Source organism: Rhododendron vialii, chromosome 2a (genome assembly GCF_030253575.1).
Source record: "Rhododendron vialii isolate Sample 1 chromosome 2a, ASM3025357v1".
NCBI lineage: Eukaryota > Viridiplantae > Streptophyta > Magnoliopsida > Ericales > Ericaceae > Rhododendron > Rhododendron vialii.
In genome coordinates, this window is record NC_080558.1 from 6,522,982 (window position 1) to 6,542,826 (window position 19,845).

The 19,845-nt window shown below is 35.1% G+C and overlaps 1 protein-coding gene across 1 annotated transcript in view; it reads left to right on the forward strand.

Annotated features, from left to right (window-relative positions):
• LOC131317026 (probable leucine-rich repeat receptor-like protein kinase At5g63930) overlaps positions 1–19,095 on the forward strand; it is a 30,612-nt gene extending 11,517 nt beyond the window's left edge. Inside the window, exon 2 of the mRNA XM_058346607.1 lies at positions 17,700–19,095. Within this exon, the coding sequence (XP_058202590.1) occupies positions 17,737–19,095 (1,359 nt within the window). The 5' untranslated portion in view covers positions 17,700–17,736. The remainder of the gene's footprint in view (positions 1–17,699) is intronic.
• The last annotated feature ends 750 nt before the right edge of the window (positions 19,096–19,845 follow it).

Consider the following 19,845-nt stretch of genomic DNA (forward strand, 5'->3'; position numbering starts at 1 on the left):
CCTAACGGTTCAGATCGACCACTATAAAAATTGATTTGGTAACGACCTTTAAATTCTATACATTCAATACAATTTCATTAACAAAATGGTTTTTTTTTTTCCCGATCAAGTGTGTCGTGATACCCGATTAACTTTATTCTTGGTAAGAATGATGAACTCTGTAATATATAAAAATAGACAGTTCAAATAAAAAAATAAAGACTTTGGTGGTGGTCAGAATGCATCTAATACTTTAATGCCTCGATCGCGACACAATCACGATGATCCAATTCGTTCATTTTGTTGTCCTTGTTGATTAAATCATTCCCGAAAAATTTTGTTTTCTATCGAAATAAGCAATATTCTCATTAGATGCATTATTTGGGGTCTTGGTAGTAGTGGTTGGAGAAGATCCTGTAAAATACAAATATAAAAACAACTAAACTAAAGCTTTTGAAATGTTAGTGGAATAAAAATAGAGCATAGAACATAAAAAATAATTCTCATGGGAGGAGTGATTCACCCTTTTTATAATAATAAAATAATCTACCTAATAGTTAACAAAAAAAAATAGGTGTTAGTGAGTCTGAGGTCCAGAGATCAAAACCGGTAACAGCACAAATGCTCCTGCCTCCTGTGTTTTGGTTTTTTTTTTTTGTAAAAGGGGTCTATGCCAGCGCTTTACTCAAGCGCTAGTACAGGGCACAAAGGTCTATAGCATCCTACCCAATCTCCAAACGTATCTCCAAATTTCCCCTCTATTCAGGGCGGGGATTAGATCGGGGACATGGGTCGGAGAAAATTTCCATCCTTACTTCCAATGGCGCCAATGAGTTGATTTTTCTCTCTTTATACTACATTTGGAATTGAGGTTTGATGAATGCACCTAGAACCAATTAAGTTTTGAAGGGTTTGTTCAATGGTAATTAGTTCGAAAACCCTTTGTGCATAGACGACTTTATGTCCAGCATTTGTGCAATGCACATGAGTTTCCCAAAAACAATGAAGGGCTCACGTGAGTCAAAGAGTTTTTGACACATTTGTATTTGTATTTGTACATGTATCGTTGTTCTTATCAATCTTTAGTGTCTTATTATCTTGTTTTGTTTTCATCCATAACTTGATAATTGATATATAGGGAGATGGTTTAGTGTTAATGAAGAGAAGGCACATGTTTGAGAGGCTTTGGTGGGGATGAGCCTAACCCAACCAAGAAGCTTCTTATATTGGCCTTTGATTTTTACGATAAGGTATCTGTCAACCAAACGAAATGGAAGTCTAGTCATGGCATGAGATGTACTCCCACCACCTCAAAACCCCATTCTTTTATCACTACAATTTCCTTTTTGAAATAATTTGTTTGGTTGCCCCTCCAATTCATCTTTCAAGAGTCGTATCATATGTGCCCAGACTAATACCCACATGTTGAATAGTTGATTTAGACATAAAGTTTAGTGCTTTCACGGTTAAGAACATGGACGATCGATGCAAGTGGAGTAATAGTTAAGTGGTAAGTACCATATACTCTCTCAGGCATTTGACATCCCACTAACTACATGTGTACCTACCACAAAGAACGAAGCCAGATTTGAACTCCTAGGGACAAAATTAAAAAACAGAATGTTTTTACAAAATGATGTTAGAAGTTTAGCTTTGGTCCTTCTAGCTTATAGCATGCTGTGGAAAACTTGAAGAACGAAATCTCAAAAAATTAGTATTACACGCATACGTAGTATATAATGAAAGTAACAAACAACCATATCCGGGAAAAATTCAGTGGAATGAGAATAAAATTTGGTCCATATGTTCAACATTATGGATAAAATTAAGTATATTTTTTCTAATTGCATAACAAACTATGCAATAATATGATGACAATACTTTTTAGTACCTCTGTCCGTGTTAAAAAGCCATCACTCCAACCCGTTTGAAATACCATGGGTACAATGAAATTAAACAAAATATAGTGATAAAGAACAACAATCACAACAATCTTAAATGATCACAATTCCTCTTAACTAATAACTTATGGTTTTACTATTATATGAGATTTCTCATTGATTGGTGAAATCATTACGGGTAGTATTTACTCGATTCGAGGGTCAAAGTCTATTTGAGATAGTAAAAGTATGCTAACAATAAATGCTAGACTACCTTATAGTTATGAAGCACGGATACTTTATTTTGGCATTCGTATCACGTATCGGATACCTATACTCTCGGATACTCTTTGGATACGTATTTGATACGCTTTTTAAAGTATCCTGCTTTTAGAATTATTTTTGGGTATCCTGATACGTTTCGGATAGGCGCGGATACACTCTGGATACGTATCCGATTCGTTTTGGATACGTGCAGATATGTGTTGGATACGCTCGGATATATTTCGGATACACGCGAGGGTAAATATTTTATTACTTAAAATATATGGGTTAAAATTGCAAGACTATTTTTTTCTTTTCCCCCACCAATTGACACCATAAACACACCGATGATATCATCTCTCTCGACAATCTTGTAAGTCTCTCGTCTCTCTCTCATTGTGTGTATATAAATATATATATATAGATACAGTTATATATATATATAACTATACGTGAATATATATCTCTCTCGACATGTGAAATGGTGAATTTGTGTAATGAAAAACTTATTAATGAAATTTTAAGAATTAAGAATTATATATAATATATTTATTTATTTATTTTTACATTCAACGTATCTCTCAACGTATCGTATTCTCTTTTTTGAAAAAATCACGTATTTGAGTATTCGTATTCATGTCCCGTATCCGTATCCGTGCTTTTTAGCGGCTTTTAGTAATAGGATAAACATGAGTAGATTACAACTAGAAAGGGTTTTTAGAACCCTAATCACGTTCCAAATCTAACAAGTTTATCATTTAATTTGAGTTCCTGATAAACTAATTTTGTTTTTTTGGATTTTCGTTCTTCATTGCTGCGTTCAGACCCCGGGAAGGATACATCAGGTCTGATAGAAGCTTTCGTCACAAGGTTTGACACGACACCATTTCAAGATCAATCCACTTTTTTTTTGACAAAGATAATCCACTTCACTTTCACAGTTTCACACCTAGAAACTGTCCCCATCCAAGAAATCCCACCAAATTAATGGCCCGATTGGATGCCGTATGTGGTTTGGGTGTAGTATTTATGAAGAGGGATAAGATAGTACAACAATGCTACTCACACAATAATTCAAACACAACAACTTACACAACCTCTCACATACATGTGGGACCCACACATAGTAATGTGTGTGGAGCCCACATTTATGTGAGAGGTTGTGTAAGTTGTTGCGTTTGGATTGTTGTATGAATATCATTTTTGAAGATAGTAAGGGGTATTAGTTAGGAAGGGAGGACCTACATTGATGTGACATTTATAGAGGGTGTATTAAAAAGTAGATGGTTTGGATGATGTACTAGAGAATGAGGATAAAATAATACTGGGTTTGGATGGAGGATAAATTGGGTGTGTAGGAAAAGGTGTATGATGTAAAAAACAGACAAATGACTCTTTTACCCTTGCTCAGTGTTAAAATCGATAATTTATTAGATTAAATATATTATTACAAAATCCAATAAAATTAATTACTTTATCACAATTAAACAATACTAATTTAGTTGACTAATAATTTAATTATTTTAATAATTTCAAAAACCCATCCACGGTTTTCAACTACCCAATTACACAGTTTTCTACAAAACCATCCACCTCTCTCTCTGTGTCTACAAACCCACACACCTTTGTTCCAGTCGAAGTCGACGATGGCAACTTGAAGACGGTGGATGGTCAGATCCACACCGTTGACGGCCAAATTTCGAACGGCAACGGCGACGTTCGGTACCTCTCTCTCTCACTCTCTCCTGTAAATGACAACTCGGGCCATAATTTTTTTCCTCTCTCTATTTTCCATTTTTCCCATTCTGTGTGCATGTGTGAAGAGGTGATGAAGAGGGAGATTAGGGAGGGCAGAACTGGCAAGATTTCACCTGTATTGCCCCGGATTAGTTATGGCTACCTCCGGAGGTGGCCATAAATTAGTACCATGAGGGCTGTATTAACGAAAACGGGGAGAAACGAATATAGGAGCGAAAAATCATACCAAACGGTGGAGCAACTGTCCCATCAGAAACCAATACACCCGGATTGCATAATACACCCGATGGATACAACATCCAATCGGGCCTTAAGGGTCATCATCGGCCCTGCCCGGCCCACCAACTCACCACCCAAGCCCACCCACGGGCTGGGCTGATCGGGCTTATTCTTTTTGGCAGGTTGGGCTACATCAGGCTAGCCCAATTGACGGGCTGGCAGACCAAAACATGGGCGGGTTTGTGGGCAAGCTGCCAGAATGGCTAATGCCATTCCAGTAGTTGGGCTTTCATCTCATTACAATTACAATAGTTGGGCTAAAATTTTGATCTCATAATGAGATTCTCATTACAATAGTTTTTTTTTTTTCCGAAGAAATCATTACAGACTTTACAAAACATAAACAAAAAGAACCCAACTGATCTATTGCTATTCTCGAATCCAACTGCGTGAGAGTTGAACCCAACTGAACTGAATAAAATCTATGGACACTTCACTTTTTTGAAGAGGTAGAGAGGCGGAGGACGTCGTTGGACAGGGCAGCGGAGAGGCAGAGGAAGTCGTCAAACTGGTGGTGGTGGTGGAGGCAGAGGTGGGGAGTGGTGGGGGGAGAGATCGGCGGAGCCGCGGAGGAGAGATCGGCGAGATGGTCGCTCTCGTCTCGTCAAGCTCATCGGACTGTAGTTGAGATCGGACTATGGTTGTCTAGTTGTGATCGGAGAGAAGAGAGATGATTGATGTTCGTTGTTTGTGTGTGTGAGAATGAGAGGAAGAGGAGAGGACTGTGGAAGGATAGATTGAGAGGTGAGAGAGAGCATATGGGTTTTGGATCTAATCTCAATAGAAAAAGAGTATTTATATCTAGGGTGGGAGAAAGGATTTGATCCTGTGTGGTTGCAGCCCAAGTCCATCTGTGTGTTGGTTAGATATGAGCCTTTGATCTCTACTAAATAGCCGTTGTAAATTACAACGGGCTTGTCAGCAGATCCAGAAACGTAAACCAAGGGAAAAACTTTTGTGGCATTTCGGACTAATTGGTGGGCTATTGGGTGGGTACCACAGGCGGGCTAGTGAACGGGCTCACGGGCCAGGCCTACGGACGGACTGAGTAAAAATTCATAGGCCCAAGCCCGTCCATTACAAACTATGGACTAGGCTAACCCGCTCGTTTCAGGGGCTCGGACCAAATAAAAACCCAATGAGCCAAGTGAGCTTCAGACGGGTCGCGAGCCTTGGGACTAAATGATAACCCTTGCACCAAATCTTTCTCCAGAAAAGAGAACATTTCTTACCTAACAAGTTCCCAGCTTTCTTTTCCAGTCGAGAGAGAGACTGAGGAGAAATGTGTTTGTAAGATTAGAGGGAGAGAGAGAGAGAGAGAGAGAGAGAGAAAAGGCATGCTTTGTCGGCCATTAGAGTTTCAGTGAAGAGCTCTCACCCATAACTCCGATTCTCATTCACCTAAGGACTTTACCAAGAGAGAGAGAAAGAGAAGGCATGCTTTGTCGGCCATGAGAGTTTCAGTGAAGAGCTCTTACCCATACCTCCGATTCTCATTCACCTAAAGACTTTACCATCATTCCAACAAAAAATACACAATTAAAACCAAAATCACGATTTGGGTTTTGTTCACTTCCTTTCCCCAAGTAAAATCCCCCCCACAAAGCCCTTCTGATTCATTCCATTTTTTTTTTATTACTTCCTTTTCTTGGGTTCAAAAGGGTTATCCCTTTTAAAGTTCCTGCGGAGTATTATATACGAACATATTTAATAATAATATTCCCTTGTAGATTTGAAGATCCCACCATCCCATCCTTTGAAAAGTTGAGACCTTGGTGTTGTTTTGTACTCCTTTTTAATCTTTAATGGGTTTTCTGAAGGAATCACTTGGGGAATTGAATCAGCAGTTGAATCATTCCATAAGTGATGGACTCTGAGGTATGTTAATAAAGCATTGATCTTTAGAACATGTACCCCGAGGGTTAGTCCAAATGGCAAGTGAACAATGCAAAAATGTATTTTTGCTACTTTCTTTTGACTTTCACACCACACCAATCCTCGCACCAGTCCTCTGTATATGTCCTCTCTATCTAATAAAATATTATATCGTATGGCATTTATGGTATTATAAAATACAAACCGGTAGCAAGGAGAAATAGAAGAGAAGAGAGTGTGTCAGTTGTGGAAAAAATAATAAAGTAAACAATACAGAGTGAACAGTACTTAACTATTTCTACCAAACCATTTTAGAAAATGTATTTTACCTTTGGATTTAGCTAATCTGCTGCACTACTCTTCTTGGGCTCTACTTCTCTACTTTACCTAAACTTATGCATATACCTACTCTGATGCTGATGCTCTTAATGGGTTTTCTTTGGATTTCTTGTTTGTTGTGTTTCTTTTACTTGATTGATTTCTTTCACTCTTTTCACTTATCATTTCTGAAAAAGTTTTTTTTTTTTTTTTGGGGGGGAGGGGGAGGGGGAGGGAAGGAAGTCTTTGAAAAAAGAAATCTGATTTGTTGTATTATTTGAAGTTGTTGATTCATCTGTAAATTTTTTCTTTAGCGGTGTTAGATAATTAACACCCTACGTTTATGCTAGGATCTAGAATTATCATGATCATCACATATACAATTATTAATCAAAAATTATAGGATCAAGAACGGCGTACTCGGATCCATTTATGCAGAATTTGAGCGATTCGATAAGTGACTGTTGCGACCATAATTTACTAGAGCATTAAGTTCTAGGTGGAAGATGGGTTTCTCTCCTCTGCCTTTCTTTCTAGCTATTTAATATCACACACTGAATTGATAGAATCCTAGACGCTTTTTTATAGGCAGAGAGATGACCGGTTTCTTTAATGAACAACAATACTACTCACACAACAAAGTAGAGTCTATTTAGTTACAACAATGCTACTCACACAATAATCCAAACACAATAACTCACACAACCTCTCACATACAGGTGGGGTCCATACATAGTAGTATGTGTGGAGCCCATATGTATGTGAGAGGTTGTGTTTGATGTTGTGTGAGTATCATTTTTTATTTAAGAAACAACTTCTCTATTTGACCAATTGAATAAAATAAAGATATGAAGAATCCTATTAAACTTATAATTAATATGTGTCATATAAAATGAGTCGACCAATACAATGACTAAATTAAAATTTAGTTTTACATTCTCCCACTTGGCTCATATGATAACTTAAGTAGAGTTTAACAATATAAACATAAGGCGTGCCATAAGCCTATATCAAATCCTTCTTAATTTGGTCACAATCATAAATTACACAACCCACTAGTGTGAGTCATGGCGGTTGTACATCACAATGACATAGTCCCTTTCATGTACCACAACACTAGCAAACTATTTAACATAGTCTTTAAGTGAGAAGCGTATTCGTAAGGTCCAACATGATGTCTTTTGTCCAAGAATTATTTAAAAAATTGATCTAAGGTCCACTATAGAATGTTTATAACCCACCAAGTCCACCTCTCAACTTTGTAAACCTACTAGGTCCACTCAGACAAGGGCTCTGATTGGCTTAGACAAAAAAAAATATTTTTATTCTTTTTCATTTTTTGTGTTGTCAACTAAGCCCTTGTCAAGTCAAAAAGGAATTAATACAAGACAAGAATGCCCTTGCGGGCTTTTTTTCATCTTTTTTTTCTTTTCATTTTTTAGAATTTTGACATCTCTCTCTCTACATTCTAGATCTCACCCACTCTATCGCTGCACAGATAACATTATATGTTCAAATTTGTTTGGCCACAGTGCGGACCAATTCATATAAGGTTGTTTATGGTTATGGTTTATTATTCTTTTATAGGGTTATATGGTTATAACGAGTAAGGAACAATATGGTTCTATAGTTATATATTCAGATCATGTACAATGTTATAAATTTTACTCTTTTTTTTTTTTTTTCTGTTTTGGAATTTTGACAACTCTCTCCACATTCCAAATCTCACCCGCTCTGTCGCTGCACAGATAACATTATATGTTCAGGTCTGTTAAGCTGCTGCGCAGAATAGACCAATTCATATAACGTTGTCTATGATTATATATATGGTTATATGTTTATGCATATATATGTCTAAATTTTAACAAATAACAATCATTGAAACTACTCACCCGCTCTGTCGCTGCACATATAACATTATATATTCAAGTTTGTTAAGCCGCTGCGCGGACCAATTCATATAAGGTTGTCTATGGTTATATATATGATTATGGTTATATGTTTATGCATATATATATCTTCAAGTTTTAACAAATAACAATCATTGAAACCATTACATCCTCCAATCAAAACATCTGTGTTCAAAATAAATAAAAAATAGATCCAGAGTCTGCTATTATTTAACTACATAATTATAAATTTGATCGATAGATCTACAAAACGGATTCAGAGTCTTCTGAATAGCAATATGAAAACAAGAGAAAGAAATTACGCAAAAAGACTTTAACCAAATTAAAATACTAAATCTAATGTTCTTGGCTGTCTTGTCAGGATCAACGATCCTAATGTGTCTCTTCAACATTATGAGGTATCTTTGGTAGAAGGATTTGATGTAGAGAGCTGATCTGTGGTTGGAGTTCATCCTAAACTCCATTATTACGGTGTCATTGTGGTGGTACAACAATTTGCAATAAATTGGACTAGGCACTTCATGAAACCATATTCCTATTTCCTTTAGATTTGTTATTTCTACACATATAAGAAAAAAAGTTAAACAGATGGAAACGTATAGCTTTATATGTTTAAAAAAGGATTCAAGAATTCGTATATTACCATATATGTTTCATGATATCAGCTGTCAAACGAAAACCTAAACGTTATATCTTTCATGATACACTATAACAAAAAATCATATATAACTGTATATATTAGGAATAATGGTATGATACAGAGTACATAATTAGATATATAACCATATGTGTCTCATATAAAGAGAATGGACCATATTTTCTTAAAATATGGTTATATATACAAATAAAACTAATAAATTTATATATGAAAACTAATAAAAATACTAAATTTATGTTATTGAATTGGTCCGCACAGCGGCCTAATAGACCTGAAAATATAAACATATAGTCATATTAAAACAGTCCGCATGTAACCATATGATGACATAATACAAGGTACATAATTAGATATATAACCATATGTGTTTCATATACAAATAACATACCATATTTTTTTATAATATGGTTATATGTACAAATAAAACTAACATATATTTATACACGAAAACTAATAAATTACTAAATTTACGTTATTGAATTGGTCCGCGTAGCGGCTTATAGACCGAAATATATAACCATATATATTCACAAAACAAAAGGATAACCTTCAGCAATGATTTAGTCCGAAAGTGTGGGGGCAGAGCCCCCATGGCACAAAGTGCCGCAGTTCAGGGTGCGACTTTAGGAGCACTCCGAACTGCAGCGAAAATGATATTTTCAATAACTTAGGGTGTAATTTCGGCCATAGAACCCGACCTAATTATATTGCAGTCGGTATGTAATTAGGGTTATATGTTAAAGAATTAAATGTAAACATATATCATCATATGTTCTTCCACTGTAATGAAAAATATTTCAGAAGATCATATATAACATTATATGATTCCATAAGTTAATCCAAAACTCTAACCAAACCAGATCTGCACAAATAATAACAAATAACCGTATATGTTCAACCTTAAACTAAACTCGACCTACCTGTTTATGTTGAAAAGGCGATGGTGGGAACGAAGCTGAGGCTAGGAAAAGACAGCGATCTCGTGGAGATTTGTGCAGATCCCATTTGGTGACGTGCTGACGAACTATGCCACTTGTTGAACACGATGGTGACGCAGAGGTGAGATGCGATGGCGACAGCGAGGCTGGGACTGGATGCGACGGCGAAGTGAGGTGGATGGCGATGGCGACAACGACAGGAAGCTAGGACGAGATGCTTGTCTCGGCGCCCCCCTTCTCTTTCCCTCCCTTCCCCCCCCCCCCCCCCCCCTCGTTTGAAGAAAATGAAAAAGAAACTACAAATACTGGGGTATATATAGGGCTGATTAAGGCTACATATAGTGGGTTATATTGATATTTTTGTAGGCTAGTGGACTTAGTGGGTTATGAAACTTAGAAGTAGACTAGATGAGTTTGAAAACTGCTATAGTGGACTTATGCAAAATTCTCCCAAGATTATTCTTGTAATCATTAATCATTTACATACATATACATACACTATACATTATAGGAAATTATCAGATTCCTGTAATCATTAATCATTTACATACATATACGTACACTACACATTATAGGAAATTATCAGAAACACGAAATTGAGATCTCTCAAAGTGTCGAATAATATCATCATCATCACATTGTAGTCCATAAGTTACAACTATTATGAGTTATGCTAGACTCATTCAATTAGTATAATTCTTACACGTCTTTGCACTAACCCCTTCATAAGTGAATCTGCAATCATTAGCTGTGTGAGCCTTTAGTGACACTTTTATTTTTGAAATTTTTCTTAGAGAAGAAAATAGTTGCGAAAACATAAGCTCTAAGCAACTTGGTAATGGTGTTGACAACCTCAAGTCTTACGATAAATTTCCCAACTGCTATTCATGAAGTATGACCTCAAAAAATGCCACAATTCAACTAACATAATGGATGAAGTAATGATAGCTATTTTAAAACTTTTGTTTACTCCTCCACATAATAGGAACAATTAATCAAAAGAAGACAATTTACTATCAAAACTTTAAAAATAATTTGAATCTGAGTAGCTAACAAACTCAAGATCATCCGACCTCCTTAATGTGAGCATATAACCTATAGTTTAAAATTAAGTGCAAACAATAAATATCACTACAACAAGGCAAATACCGTCAACGTACATGTCAAAAACATAAACTTACTCCCACTATTCTTTGAATATATACACCCAGGGGCGGATGTACACTGGGGCACGTGCCCCCACTCGAAATTAAAATATTTTTTTGATATTTTTATATAAATTAGCATAATTATGAAAATGTGCTAAAACATGTTTATACACACTTGCATATATCTCGAAAATACACATTTAGTATTAGTTTATGCTTAAATTTCATCATATGATATATTTATACTTGTTGTTTTATGAGCTATTTGTCTATTTAGAGATATTCATTCTTGATTCTGTTTTATCATTAACTGTCTGGATAAATATTTTACAATAAAATCATTAGCAAAACTAATTCGATCATTGTAAAACTTGTTGATGTTCATTTAAAACATATTTTTAATTTTTTTTTGAGATTTTGTGCTCATTTAACCTAATTTAATTTAAAGTACGTATTATAAACTTTTGTAGTTAGTAATGCATATCTTAATTTGTATGATCTTACCATTGTTGACTAAAAAAATGAATTTTCGCCATTATGATTAATAAGGTGCCCCCAGTAGATTATATTCCTAGATTTGTCCATGTATACATCAATTAATAGTGTTTTTTCTTTAAATCCAAAGGAACCAATGATATCAACACACATAAGGAACCAATAATGGCAAGAGTATTCTTAAGTTCAATAGTTGACTTCTTAAGTTTGCAGCAAAGTGCTCTTTTACTGTAATTGAAAAACCTTCAAGTTGATTCATATAGACTCTATCATCTAAACTGTCGTTCGAAAGGTTATTTTCACGTCAATTTAACTCTAAATCATAAGAGTTACCTACCAACGCCATAATAATTTTCAACGAGTTATTCTCGGATACACAATAATTTTCAGCGAGTTCTTCTCGGATACAAGAGAGAAGGGCTTCATAAAATTATGCCTCCTTTCTGAGTGTAACCCTTGGCCACAAGTTTGATTTTATATCATTCCATATTGCCCCCTAAATCAAGTGTAATCTTGAAGACCGACTTACAATATACTTTCTTGTATCATTATGACAATTCAACGAAATTTCAAACTTCATTCTGTTTCATTGGTTCAACTCATCATTCCATTTAATAAAAATTATCATTTTACATGGTTTGTGAAAACAAAATCGGATTAAAAGCATTCGTGTAGATAAATCAAATAATCATTCAAATAGCAAATCTCATGTTCCTTCGAGATATTCTTAATGCTATCTTTTGTGATTGTTCTATAGTTTCTTTATTGGTGTCAATCTCGTAATAGAGTGATTATAAGAACAATATCATTCTAAGTTACGAGTAAAGAAACTTATACCCTAACTTTTAAGTGACCACATTCCATGACTTATCACTCTCACTGATTTCATCATTCCTAAAGAATCTGAATGACTGATTTCTATAATTATCGTACTATGGTTAAATACTAAAAACCCATACCCTTTGAATTTTCTATAATAACCAATAAGATTACCATAACTCATTCTAAAATTCAAATTCCTTTCATGTGAATTAGAAATTCTAGCCTCTGCTGGACAATCTCAAACATTCAAGTATCCTAAGTTCAGTTTCCTTCCTTTCCACAGTTCAAAAAAAGTATTTGAAACTATCTTACAAGAAACCTAATTCACATAAATACAGTGAGCTTAAAAATATCTATTCATCACATAATGGGTATTTCGGAGTTACAAACATACTTCTAACCATATCTAATAATGTACGATTATTTTTCAGCTACTACATTCTGATGTGGAACATACCTTCCATAATATTTATCACTCATGTCATATATGATGACTTTTATATTACGTTCTATTTATCCTTTCTACCTCAACAATGTACACATCGAGATCCATTGATTGAGATCTTTAATGCAATAGAAAAGCTAACATAACACAAAAAGTCATCTACATATGATAAAGTAGGTCTATTCATCAAAAGATGTAAAAATTTATGTCTATATGAATCACTTTAAGAAGCCCGTTATTTGTTGTGACTCACTTCTTAATGAATATGGTTTGCTTGTATTAATGCAAATCACGCGTATAAGGAGATTAATAAAATTTATGTCATATATTAATCTCTTTATATGTTTAGTTGAAACTATGTTTCAAACATTCATGTCACAAGATGAAGTAATTTTCAAACATGAGGCTACTAACCAAACTAACATTATGATGCAGTATAAAGAGAGTTCTCAATAAAATAGTCATCAAACTTTAGTTTGTTCAAATCATAATAAAATACCATAACACAATAATTGGTATTTTTCAATCACCATAAAATATAGTTTGGATAAAGCAAACTAAATCTGTAGTATTATAGAAAACACAAAATGATGACCAACTCTTAAATAGCAAACGATAAGTCGAAAGGCCCTTTTAATAAAAACTGTAACTCAATTCTTTAGAACTCAATGGGCTTATGTTTTTAATAACTTTAAATCTCTCTGCATCTTGGTTATAAAACATAAATAGTAGCTTATAATCAAATCACTTCATAGTTACAATATAACTAACTACTTTCCCCTTTCAAATCATTTCCTACATTCATGACAAACTTTCTGATAATGCCTCAACTATCTAAAGAAGCGACATATATCATTGTTCTAACATTCTTTTGAGTCCAAGATCATTAGTAGACTCATTAGCACCACATAATGCCCACTTTATGTCCCATTTAGGCTTCAACTACTTTAATTCTCAAGTACTTTTGTTGAGTATGCCAAATATAACATTTCAATGACATCCTCAAGCGTTTCATGCATAACAAACATAATAATGCTCATCTTAAACATTCACAAAAACATAAGGCTTAGTCTTTCTCATTTCAGTTCATTCACTCTTCACCAAAATAAAGTAAAATTATTTTGCACAACTTAAATTATAAAAGAAATAGAATTTCTTAAATTAATACTTTATCAATATCTGGCCGAGCAAAAAAAAAAAAAACTTTATCAATATCTAGTATTCGAAATGAAACTAATCTTGTTCTTTTTAATATGAGAAACTCATTCATTTAAATTTAAAAGAAAACAGACCAAGCATGTGAATGTGAAGCAAATATATTGACAATGCACACATAATATATGCTCACTATAATAATACTTTGAGTTACCAATAATTTTGACAAAATAAATTTTGTCCAAACAATAATAAATAGTGCAACAGTGATCTGCCTTTGGGTTCATCTAATGTTACACTATTAACAATTATGGTGATTCTCTGTCACCAATATAACTAATTGATAAGGATTCACAATTAAGTAAGTTTGTTACCTTTTTGGGTATAAAATTCCAATCTCAATTGTGAATACTTATAAATTATCATATTTCAATTCACTAATCACATAGAAATGGTGCACCTTTGAGCCTACCCAATATCCATGCAACTAGAGAATTGAGATTGGCAAAGTCGTTATTCTTAACACTTAGGAAAGAGAGTAAGTTTCATACATAATTTGATATTTATAAGTCATTCCAGTTGGACCACTTTGGTGACTACCAAACCGTATCATAATATAAATATCAAATAAAATAAGTGTTAAGTTTTAGTAATTTAATTGAAACCTATGAAACATTCCAATTGGGTCACTTTGGCGACTACCAAACCGCGTCTTAATATAGATTTCAATCAAGATAATGACTTTTGCATTGACATTAGGTAATTAAAAATATTAAAGTATTATTATTTTAACACCTGATCATAATAGGTATTACAATTTCATAATTTGATTAACATCTACCAACATGCCGGTTGGATTACTTTTGCGACTACCAAACCATATCATTATATAGAGTTAAATCAAAACAATAAATTTTCACGGACAATAAGTGAATCTTAAATTATCCACCATTCGGGTTCCATAATATTATTTGATATCTATAAACCATTATGATTTGGTCACTTTGGTGACTTCCAAATCTCACATAATATAGATTCAAATTGATAACTTCCTTTATGGACACAAGTTGAATAACCAATTGTTCACAAATAAATTTTTCTAACATGACTTGATATCTACGAGCCATACTGATTGGGTCACTTTGGTGACTACCAAATCTATCATAATATAGATTATGGGAAATGATTTTGTCACTCTTTTTTGTTAACGGCACTCCCCTGCAAATGTATTTTTGTATCAAAGATACACTTGTAATACATTTGCAGGGGAATGACGTTAACAAAAAAGGGAGTGGCAAAATCAGTAGTCTAGATTATCAGTCAAAACAATAATTACATATAACCATCAAGTGATCATAAATACATATGACCCATCATTAAGCCCTCACAAATCATAAGAAGCCACAAAGTTATTTTATGTCGATTGTCTGTCGACATTATCCCGTAAAAACAACATACGTAAAATTTAGGGAAATGATTTTGCCACTCCATTTTTTGTTAACGCCACTCCCCTACAAATGTATTTTTGCACAAAAAATACACTTATAGAGAGTGACATTAACAAAAAAAGGAGTTAAAAAATCAGCAGCCAAAATGACACATTATCAAAATTTTCTAAGTACGTGAGTTGCCTCCTTATGCATAATGAAAAACACATTCAATCGGTCATTATCTCAAACTAAAAAACTGTTTAGGGTAGAGCCGCGGTACGTGATACAATCACAACTAAGACGTAAGAGAATTTCCAATCTTGACTCATTTTAAGACCCAAATTTAAAATTTGGGCAAAACTCACAAAAAACCCTCTTCAATCTTTGACCCAAATCCTTCCTCATTTTGGGTTTTACCTATTTCTTTTCCCAAATTTGAAACAACCAAAGTCTCTCCCCATTTTTTCCCCCAATATTCCAACGGCTCTTTTCTCTTTTCAACGGCTCCTTCCATGCTATTCTGAGAGTATGGCGTCGGCTTTCCCAAGCGTGGATACCTGCAACTCTCTCTCTCTCTCTCTCTCTCATGGCCGCTGCCGCCAAAATGAGTTCCTACAGATGGAAAAGAAAAGAGGTGGTGGTAAGTGGTAGACTATTTGGGTGGTTGGCGGTAGTTATGGAGATGGACCGAGTTCTTCTTCTTCTTTTTCTTCATAGCAATCAGTCAGTCTCTACCCCAAATCAAATTTGTTCCCTTCTATTATTTACATTATTGCTATTGAATACTTAGAAAAAAGATATATTTGGGTAAACGATCATTTTGCCGTTGGAGTGAGTCTGATCCAAAATGAGTTTTTACCCAAATTTGAGTAAAATTTTGGGTTGAGACCGGAGATGCTCTAAGGCAATGAAAGTAAACCCACCAACTCACTCACATATTTTATTGCCATGTTATTTGCGCATATCAGTTAGGCAAAATCAATTCGTTCAGTGATCATGAAGTAACTGACTTTATTTACTTCAATACATTTATGTCAAGCTATGTGCATGATTGCTTACATCGAATTGCTTCTTCTTTGTACGTACAGTAAAATAATGGGAAAATGACGGTCAAGGACGTGTTTGATAATTAATACCCGTCAAAGACATTTTTAGCATTAACAAATGTTCTTAGCTTGTCCTTAACGGGTATTAATTATCAAAATACGTCCTGAGCCGTCATTTTTCCTAAAATAATTGGTTCCATTCATCTCATCTCATTATAAAAACAAGTACCAAGCCACCGACGAGATAAACCGGCCCGATCTCGACATCGGTCCAAAACCGTTCATAAAAGGAGGAATCATGATCTCATCATCATTATACATGGTACATATATCGTTATTAATCAATTAATCCTACTACTCCGTAGGTTGTCGTCGATCCAAAAAAATCGGACTGGCACAGATTATTTCATCCGCTTGTTCTTTAATGGAAAATCACGATATTCAGAAACCTATAGCTCTGCTACCCCATGTAAATTTATTCTTTAGTGGTGTTAGACAATTAACACCCTAAGTTTATGCTAGGATCTAGAATTATCATGAACGACCCGGTAAATGACTGTAGCGACCATAATTTACCAGAGCATTAAGCTCTAGGTAGAAGACGGGTTTCTCTCCTTTGCCTTTCTTTCTAGCTATTTAGTATCACACATTGAATTGATGGAACCCCTAGACGCTCTTTTATAGACAGGGAGAAAGACCGGTTTCCTGAACATTATACTCACTTCCCATCAAAGTAGAGTCTATTTAGGAAACAACTTCTCTATTTGACCAATAGAATAAAATAAAGTCCTATTAAACTCGTATTAAACTCATAATCAATATGTGTCATATAAAATGAGTGGGCCACCACTACATCATCACCCAGCTCGATGTGTATTTGGATTTCTTCTATGTTGTTGAAGATTGAATATAGTTGTCCATATTCTGAATGCCAGTTTTCTTTCTCGTGTTTCTGAATCTTGAATATGTGAATTGCTTTAAATGGTCGTCAGTTTATCATTTTCAATTGAAAATAGACTCAAATGCAGAATTGAAATTCTTGGTTCACTTGGTACTTGTTGGAAAATAACTGGGAAAATTTATGAATACAGTCGTAGGAGTACAACGGAGAAGTACAAAAATTAGGAGAAAAGATGTACTTAAAATAGTAAGGATAGACAAAACTTATAAACCTAAGAGAATATGTTTAAGAGGTTGTCTTAAACTTGTAACAATGCCTTTAAACCAACTTAGAGAATTACGAATGTTAAAATTTTTGGCTTCGTGTCCTGAGGCTAAACTGGGTTGTTAATTTCTCAGATTGTGCTGTAAATGAGATACCGTGAAGGATAGAATAATGAAAGACTCGAGGAGAGGTTTGATTGTAGGTTTCGCCGGCTTTTTCGTCGTCACTGCTCTGCTTGTTTGTGCTTCAGAAGGGTTGAATTCTGAGGGGCTGTACCTTTTGGAGTTCAAGAAAGGTGTTTACGATGGACTCAACTTTCTAGGAAACTGGAATTCGAGTGACCAAACCCCATGTGGTTGGAAGGGTGTGAATTGCTCATTGGACCCTAAAAATCCAGTTGTGGTGTCTATTAGTTTGTCTTCACTGAACCTTTCTGGGACCCTGAGTCCCAGTATTTGCAATTTGGTTAATCTTGCTGAGCTTGATGTTTCTAACAACGGGTTCACTGGAAACATTCCTAAGGAGATTGGAAATTGCTTGAGATTGGAAATTCTTTATTTGAATAACGATCTGTTTGATGGGCAAATTCCTTCTGAGTTGGGTAATCTGGCTTCTTTAACATCCTTGAACTTGTGCACTAACGAGATATCGGGTCCAATTCCGGAGGAGGTTGGAAAACTTTCTTCTTTGGTGCTGTTTCTGGCATACTCCAACTACATCAGCGGTCCTCTGCCGGTTTCCCTTTGGAATCTGAAAAACATGACGACATTTCGAGCGGGGCAAAATGTGATTTCTGGGAGCATTCCCTCGACCATAGGTGGATGTGAGAACTTGGTGTATCTTGGTCTGGCCCAAAACAACCTAGGAGGCAATATACCAAAAGAGATTGGGATGCTTAAGAGCTTGACGGATTTGCTTCTTTGGGATAATGAATTGATGGGTTTCATACCGAAGGAAATCGGGAACTGTACGAATCTTCAGACTCTTGATTTGTATGACAACCACCTTGTGGGCGAAATTCCTGGTGAAATTGGTAATATCAAGTCCTTGATTATTTTATACTTGTACGGGAATGGGTTAAATGGAATAATACCCAAGCAGATTGGTAATCTCTCTTTAGCAACAGATATCGATTTCTCAGAGAACTACTTGTCGGGAATGATTCCGTCCGAGTTGGGTAAGATACAGGGTTTGCGTTTATTCCAGCTTTTTGAGAACCAGCTAACGGGTATCATACCAGACGAGCTCGGTACCCTTTCCCAACTGAAGCTTCTCATACTTTCTGAAAACAAGTTATCTGGAAATATTCCTGCAGCATTGGGAAATCTCTCTCATTTGACCAACTTACAATTGGGTTGCAACTTGCTTTCTGGTGGAATACCTGCGGAGTTGGGAGCTCTCACCGGCTTGCAAATGCTGAATCTTAGTCACAACGTTTTCTCCGGAAGAATCCCACCTCAGCTCGGAAACCTAATTATGCTAGAACACCTCGTCCTGAATAACAATGATCTGAGTGGTGAAATACCATAGAAATTTATTTTAATCAACAGGTATTTGTAATCTTAACGTGAGGTGATACTTAAATATTTAATATTATGGAGCTTGTAATATAATTGAGATAATGACGAAAGTGTAATTATAATTCTGTAGTAGGGTGAATTATAATTAGTAAAATAAGAAATAGAATCGATTAAGGTTTCTTATTTACACTGGGAGCCCAAACTTATTACTTCTCAGGTCCCTATCGTAACCAATATATTCACGTTATGCTCTCTAGGTCAGGAACTTGGTTTTTCTATTATTCACGAAATAGCGAGAGACCTAGAGAGAGCAAACAAATCACGATAGAGTTTACACTTCAGTATTTGTGGCTGTTGAACACAAATTTCGAGTCTACGGAAAAGACGGAAAGATGCTGAATAAGTCAATTTTATTAATTTAAGAAATTTAGGGTTACAATCTCTGATGCGATTTTCAAAGAAAATTAATCCTCTGATTCTTCTCTTTGGATGTTGAAACGAGGGCTTGATAGCTTGATCTCGATTTGAACGGCGATATCTTCTGTAGTCTTTGCGAAGATGATGGCGACTTTGTTGGGCTTTGACTTGAGGGCTTTGAAGCTTCTTCTCAAGTTGAATTGCTTGATCTTCTCCAATTTAGGTGAAAAAGATGACGGATTTGTGGATATTGACTTGAGGGCTTTGGAGCTTCTTTTCAAGTCAGTATTTGAGATCTTCTTCGATTTGGTTGAAGGAGATGCGACTTTGAGGGCTTCAGAGC